Source organism: Lathyrus oleraceus, chromosome 4 (genome assembly GCF_024323335.1).
Source record: "Lathyrus oleraceus cultivar Zhongwan6 chromosome 4, CAAS_Psat_ZW6_1.0, whole genome shotgun sequence".
Taxonomy (NCBI): Eukaryota; Viridiplantae; Streptophyta; class Magnoliopsida; order Fabales; family Fabaceae; genus Lathyrus; species Lathyrus oleraceus.
This window is the reverse complement of record NC_066582.1, coordinates 261,559,420-261,567,521: the sequence shown is the minus strand read 5'-3', so window position 1 is coordinate 261,567,521 and position 8,102 is coordinate 261,559,420. Positions and strand designations below refer to the sequence as shown.

Genomic DNA, 8,102 nt, shown 5'->3' with positions numbered 1-8,102 from the left:
AGAAGAAAAACGTACACGCAAATGGAAGAAGAAGATAAGGAAAACACGAATTGGATGTGTGAGCCCTAGATTTTATGAGGGATAAGTCAAAAACTGATGCAATGTGTGAAATTTACACAGTCAGCAAGTTGCCCAATGCCATATAGGACATATGAGCGAAAATATGACGCGGGGTCTTTATTGAGGGAATTTGGATTTAGTAAGGGGGGAATAAAAAAAATAATCTTATAGGGGGTAAAATCAAAACTTCTTACATTGACGGGGGTGACATATATTTAACCCAAAAGTAAATACAAATTTGTTTCTCTCACCCTTTTTCATTAATATCTAATTTGTCACAAAAGAAAAAAATACAATAAATATCTCTTTTTACACTTAGGTAAAAAAATATAAAATATTACTTTTTTCATTTAAAATAATAAAAATAAAAAATATTTCTATTTCACTAAAGTCCAAAAAATTAAAAAATAAACTTTTATCTTAACGTGTTCATAATCACCATCATCTTTCTTAATCAAATTAAACTAATAATTTGGCAAATGGGAGATGGATGCACATCCACCATATTCTTAAGTATTTCGTTGATTAGCGTTCGTTGCATCAATCAACTACTTAAAATCAAACCAATCTAAAAGCAATCAAAACTCATCGAATTTCTTTTTGTGCCCCTGCACACTTATTCAAAAACGTTTCATAATTTAAAATAAACTAACATACATCTTTTTTATCGAACTACGAGGCTCTAAGTGTCTCTTTGCACCTGAAGGTACGTGGGAATGGGGTTTTGAAATCCCATTGAGCACAATAATTAAAACTTTTTTTCTTCCTCTTCGTAAATGATTTATAACTTGTTGTAAATCATCCTTTTTAAAAATATTTTAATGAACATCTTGATGAATAAGAATAAAATAAAACCAACAAATACATGCAAACAAACTTAACCCTGAGTCTAGAGAAGATTCCTGTTGAGTACAATGGATACGAGGGGTGTTAATAACTTCCCCTCGCATAACTAACTCCTGAAACATAATTTGATTGTGACGAACATCTTATCGCTTTGCTCCTTAGGGTTTTATCGTCATTTCCCTTTTCCTTAAGAATAAATAAAGAACGACGCTGACTCTATTAATCATCTGTGAGTGCGGGATGCGCTTCGCGGGATCATATTTTTTGAAATGAGATAGCTCCTGACTCTGTTAGGGACAATCCCTAAAGAGATGTAGTTAGGTACCTTTTCATTGTTCTTCTTGTTGAGATTCTCATACTGCTAACATAGAGACTGAAGCTTTACCTTCTTCACTGATGCATCATCGTCGTAGCACCATACCAGTGTGTCCCACGCAGCCTTCGCTGTCGTCGAATCATGAATTTTATCAAACACGTTCTCATCCACACACTGATGGATGTAGAACAACACATTCTAGCCCTTCTTCCTCGGATCACGCTGAGCATTTCTCTGCGCATCTGTTGGATTTTTGATAGTGCAACCGGAACGGAATCGTCGTTGACGAGATCAAGAATATCTTGAGCGTCAAACAACACACACATCTGAATCATTCATCGATTCTAATTCTTGTCATCGAACACCGAAAATTTAGTACTCAAATTACAGTTTTCGTTCATCTTCAACTTTGTGCAAATCACTCAGATCTCACCAGATAGAATAACAAACTCTAACAAACTTCCATTACTATTCCACTAACGATTACACAGAGAATTGTTACTCCATTATTTTTACGTATAACGTGTTACGTTACTTAATTAATAAACACACTACTCAATTATATACACAAACAATAATGTCGCGTATGTGAAATACTAAAATACTGAATTACCCCTCATATTTTTTGTTTTACTATTACTATTTCATTAACTAAGGTTGACTATATTGCACACACAACAACACAAGGACTCATCTGCCTGTCTTTTTATTCAAAACCAAAATTTCATTGTTTTAATCACCTCTCCTTTAATAATCCACACATATGTACTGTGTATATCATTTGAATTCTTCAAATTAATATGATTTCCATATTAATTAAGTTCCTTAAGTTGGCAATGGCCTGTCTTTGTATTTTCAACTCCTAGGTTTCCTTCCCTATATATATGTATATATTTGTTCATCTTGATCATATATCTCATAAAACTATAGCATTAATATTCAGTACCAAGTTTCTAATTTAGAATCATGGCTATGAATGCCTCATCAAAGACTCAAATCATTTTCATCACCCTCATTTCCTACCTTATTTTTGCTCAAAATGTAAACTCAGCTTCATTCACAATCTCTGATTTTGATTCATACCAAAACATCCTTCAACTCGAAGGCAATGCCTTCATTTCAAGCGGCTCTGTCCACCTCACAGGTCTCGCCCCAAACAGCACTGGTAAAGCCTCTTACACTGGACCAGTGCGTCTCTGGAACGCAGATAATGGCAACCTTGCATCCTTCACTTCAGTCTTTTCTTTCGTTGTTGCACCAAACGGTCCCGGACTCTTTGGAGACGGGATCGCGTTCTTCATCGCACCGTTCAATTCCCACATTCCAAATAATTCAAGTGGTGGATTCCTTGGACTATTCGACTCCGAAACCGCTTTGAATTCCTACCAAAATCAAATTGTGGCTGTTGAATTTGATTCCTTTGGTGAGAATCCTTGGGATCCAGATTATTCTCATGTTGGCATCGATGTGAATTCTATTGCTTCCGTAACAACAGCACCGTGGAATATTAGAAGTGTTCCCAATGGTTATACTGGATTTGCTGTTGTGAAGTATGAACCTGTGACGAAAAATTTAAGTGTTATTGTAACATACCCCGGAAGCTATGGTGTGAGTGGAAGTTCAAGTAGTGTGTCTTTTTTGATTGATTTGAGGACTGTGTTGCCTGAATGGGTTAGAATTGGATTCTCTGGTGCCACTGGACAGTTAGTTGAATTGCACAAGATTCTTTCTTGGAGTTTTATGTCAAGCTTCTACTAATATGGCTGGCTATAAGGGAACAAGACTTCTGTGTTTCATGTTTCTGATTTGATGATTTGTGTGTACTAAACTACTACTATATAGTGCTTATTATTGTTATATATATAGATACCGTGCAATGCAAGGTATTAAATATTAAGATATAAGAGTTGAATAAAAGATTTGTTATAAAATATTATATTGTTAAGAAATAATACTATTAAGTTAAGATATATTTATGGAATTGACCCATAAAAATGGTGCTTCTTTTATGATTTTACTCTTTGCTGCCTAAATGTAAGTTTTTTTTTTATATAATCACAATATTCAGACGTTCAAATATGAGGTTCTGGGTTGAACATTGTTAAGAGTCCCACATCGGACAATATATGGTATGAACATGTGTTTGTAAGTAGGGGCAGTCCTCACTCTACCAACCGGTTTTGTAGGGTTGAGTTAGGCCCAACCACACTTCTTAACATGGTATCAGAGCCTCATTTAAGATCCGGTGGGCCACCTACTATGGTTTCCGCTATCAGGCCACCCACCATTTATTTCCACGCTCCAGATGTCCAGTCCTGGGCGTGAGGGGGTGTGTTAAGAGTCCCACATCGGACAATATATGGTATGAACATGTGTTTGTAAGTGGGGGCAGTCCTCACTCTACCAACCGGTTTTGTAGGGTTGAGTTAGGTCAAACCACACATTCTTAACATGGTATCAGAGCCTCGTTTAAGATCCGGTGGGCCACCTACTATGGTTTCCGCTATCGGGCCACCCACCATTTATTTCCACGCTCCAGATGTCCAGTCCTGGGCGTGAGGGGGTGTGTTAAGAGTCCCACATCGGACAATATATGGTATGAACATGTGTTTGTAAGTGGGGGCAGTCCTCACTCTACCAACCGGTTTTGTAGGGTTGAGTTAGGCCCAACCACACTTCTTAACAAACATAAAACAAAAGGTTTATTCTAACAAGATTTATGGAAATGGAAACCATTGGTATGGTTTAGGATGCTGCTTTCATCATGTCACTTCCAATTATGGTTAGATCGGCACAACTATAACACAAGGAAACGAAACATGATTGATGATGCATAATCTCTCTTTCTTCTCATATCAACCTTCTCTCCAGGGACATTATATGTTTCCTCCGTCTTAAAATGTATTAAATTGATCAAGATGAACGTGGTGAAAGTAAATTTCTTATTGAAATGAACAATGGAGTAAGTAGTTCTTATATACACCAACGTGACTTGCATCATAAGAAAACTATACTCTACCACACTACATTGTGTCTTAGAGGGGAAGTTACAAATTATAACATACTTTTAACTAACTCATAACTACTTGTAACTGTCATCATGTTATTTGGTGATGTGTGATGGTGGTGTTGTCATGATTTACATACTCATCATCATGCTTCACATCAAATTGATGTAAATACCATTGTTTACATGAAGCTAATGTTATGATGGTTCTCCCAGTGGTAATTTTGGCAACTGGTGGGTAGGTATCAAAATAATCAAGGCCTTATACCTGATTATATCCCTTTGCTATGAGTCATGCTTTAAATCTATCAACGGAACCATCAACTAGGTACTTGATCTTATAAACCCATCTCCACCCTATTGGTTTGACACCAGGTGGTAAGTTTATAATTTTCCAAGTGCCTGTTTTTTCAAGAGCTTGGAGTTCAACCTGCGTGGCTTGTCTCCCACATTCATGTTTATAAACTTCATTATATGTCCTAGGTTCAACATGAGACACTAAAGGCAATGCATAATGTGAACCTTTGGAGGATTGATTTGATGTAGCAAGAGAGTTGTATAAATTATCTTGTAAATAGGAAGAATGGTGTCTAACTCCTGATGAAGTTCTGGTAGGTATGTGATCATGATTGGTTAGTGGAAGTATGTGATCATGATTGGATGGTGGAGATGGTAAATCATGAGTGTTTGAGTGAGGGACAATTGTGACATGGTCATCTGGTATGGGTTGAACTATTGTGACATTGTCATCAGATAATGTGGAGTTAATGGTGTCAGATTGGTCTGTGGGAGTAGGATTATCAGGTTTGGATGGAAAGTAGGACCATGAGGTATGTAAGGATTGTATTGTGGCTTTATAAGGTAAGATATGTTCATGAAATATAACATTCCTGAAGACAAAAAGTTCATTGGTATGGAAGTCAAGAAGAATGTATCTTTTCATACCTAGTTTATAGCCTAGGAATATGGATTTCTTGTCTTAGGATCCAATTTGGTTCTATGAGCTTGAAGTGTAGAAGCATAGCATAGAAAGCCAAATACTTTGAAGTTGTCAAGGTTAGAGAGTTTGTCATGTAGGATTTGGTAAGGTGATTTATGATGAAGGATATGGGTTTGAGCTCTAATGATAATGAAGATTGCAAATTGAAGTGCAAAACACCAATAAGTCTTAGGTAGTTTGGAGTGATATAAGATAACTCTTCCTACATTTAACAAGTGTTGATGTTTCCTTTCAAACCTGTCATTTTGTTGAGGATTTTCAACACATTACCTGTGATGTGTTATGCCTTCAGATGCATAAAATTAATGGAGCATAAATTCAAGTCCATAGTCTGACCTGACAGTTTTTGGTGTGATGTTAAATTGGGTGATAATCATGGTTATAAAGTTTTGGACTTGTTTAGATACCCCAGATTTGGAATTCAAGAGAATGATCCAAACAAATCGTGTGTGGTAATCAAGTATGGTCAAGAAGTATTTGTGGTTATCTATGGATGGGATAGCTAATGGTCCCTAAATGTCAAAGTGTAAGAGTTCAAATTTATGAGATGCAATATAGTTACTTGAATGATAAAGAAATTTTCTTTGTTTAGCCAAATGACAAATATCACAAGTGACATTATTATAAAAAGTAAAAGAAGAATAAATTTTGGACATTTGAGCTATTCTTTTGGATGATACATGGCCTAGCCTAAAATGCGATAAAGTTGACTTCGGAATTACAACATTTTGGAAATGTGAGGGAGGAAATGTGTTATTGGCATGAAAGGTGTTGGGAATTAATGTTGAGTATTGGGAAGGAGGTCTTTACCTACAAGATGAGTGTCCTTTATTTGCAACATATGCAAGTCATTCTCTTTGCTAGCGAAACCATCATCATCATCGTATTCAATTCCTGCAAGACATATTGATCAACAGAAAAAATGGCAGAACATTTCAGGTTATGATATAGTTTGGAAATGGAGATCAAGTTCAAACTAAAATGGCCATATTTTTTATAGCAAAAATCTATTGTATGTCCAGTCCTATTTCAAAATGTGTACACTTTAGGAGCATTTTTGGTGTTATGGAATCCATCTTTGTGCCTAAAATCATATTTTTGGGCAGCATTCACTAGGATGGATGGATGGATCTTCAGCAAGTGTAAGCTTCTTGTAATGACTTTCTTCTTAAGAGAGTATATACGATTAATAGATGGTAGGGGATCCATGATCAAGACTTGAGTTCTAACAACAAAAAATGTATCATCTAATCCAATGAGAAATTGTATTGCTTGTTCCTCGAGTCAATGTTCTTGAGCCTTTCTAACAACATTACATCGACATCTATGTGCACAAGTGCATATTGGTAATGGTCTATGAGAGTTAAGTTCCTCCCATAACCCTTTTAACTAAAGAAAGTATTCCATGACAGATCTGGAATTTTGTTTCAGATTGTTGATCACAGGGTTAAAATTAGAACACTGTATGCTTTAGAGAATCATTCATGCAAATCATTCCAAGCATCTAACGCATTTTGATGAAAAATGATTGTAGAAGCAATTTAGTCAATAACCGAATTGAGGATCCTCAAGTGAATGAGATGGTTACATCGTTGCCATTGAGTAAGATTCAAGTCATCATTATCAGGAACTTCAGTGGATCCTTCAACAAATTTCAGCTTGTTCTTGGCGCCCAATGCACATTGCATGGACCTGTTCCATGATAAGTAGTTGGAACCATCGAGGTTTGGTGTGATATTAACAGAATTAGGACATTCACTTGGATGGATATAGTATATTGAATCAAGATCAAGTTGATGATTTGGTGTTAAATGTGGAGGCATGTTGGATCGATGAGAAAGAAAACCGAAAGACTGCAAAAAATATGCAAACTGCAACAAAGGCGATGAAGAAGATGAAGTTGCTGCAACAATTATACAGAAATTGAACAAATGATAGAAAAAAGAAAATAATAGTAATCAGATGCTGAGTATTTGATCAAAGGAATGATCACACGATGAAAGATTGATGTCACAAGATGATGAAGGTTGAAGAAAGCTTCACATGTAAGATGAAGTGTGAGTGAGAAAAATGTTCATTGTTTGGGGCTGATACCATATTAAATTGATCAAGATGAACATGGTGAAAGTAAATTTCTCATTGAAATGAACAATGGAGTGAGTAGTTCTTATATACACCAAGGTGACTTGCACCATAAGAAACCTATACTCTACCACACTACATTGTGCCTTAGAAAGGAAGTTACAAACTATAACAAACTTTTAACTAACTGATAACTACTTGTAACTGTCATCAAGTTATTTGGTGATGTATGTTGGTGGTGTCATCATGCTTTAGTAAAATGTGTGACCCATTGACTAAAGATCCACACGTTGGAAAGAAGATGAGAAAGGTTCAAAAGAATATGCTTAAGGAATATGTTAGGCTTCACACGATAACTCTTAGTTATATTTTATTAGTTTAATATTCTTTTTGTTTGTTTATTAATTTAAGTGAATCGATTTAAATTGTGTTTGAGACCTAATTATCTAAGGATTATTTGGAGGTTGTATATATTGCTAGAAATATAGTCTACTCAACAGTCGTGAAAATTGATCTCTTAATCTTTCTCCTATCATTTAACCGTTCCAACTAAGGAGAAAAGTAAAGGATTTCATATCAGTTTATTGTCTTAATCTATGTGAAATGTGAGGGATTTCCCCTCGGTTATCCTCCTAAGTTCTAATTAAGTGCAAAAGAGACATATTTTCCAATTTTCACCTTGTTCAATAGTTCGAGAAGAAAAGTGACACTTTCTATAACACATTTCATTACCTCATTACCCCCAACCAAGGTAGAATCTCTTTCCCTATAAGTCATTTTTTGTAATAATG

General features: G+C 35.6%; 1 protein-coding gene across 1 annotated transcript; it reads left to right on the top strand.

Annotated features, from left to right (window-relative positions):
- Positions 1 to 2,188: 2,188 nt before the first annotated feature.
- Positions 2,189 to 2,980, top strand: LOC127136979 (lectin 7-like). The gene has a single exon (XM_051063479.1). The coding sequence runs from the start codon at positions 2,189 to 2,191 to the stop codon at positions 2,978 to 2,980; it is 792 nt and encodes a 263-aa protein (XP_050919436.1).
- The last annotated feature ends 5,122 nt before the right edge of the window (positions 2,981 to 8,102 follow it).

Excerpts from the sequence above, each read along its gene's own strand:
- LOC127136979 (XM_051063479.1), top strand. The coding sequence starts at position 2,189 with ATGGCTATGAATGCCTCATCAAAGACTCAAATCATTTTCATCACCCTC.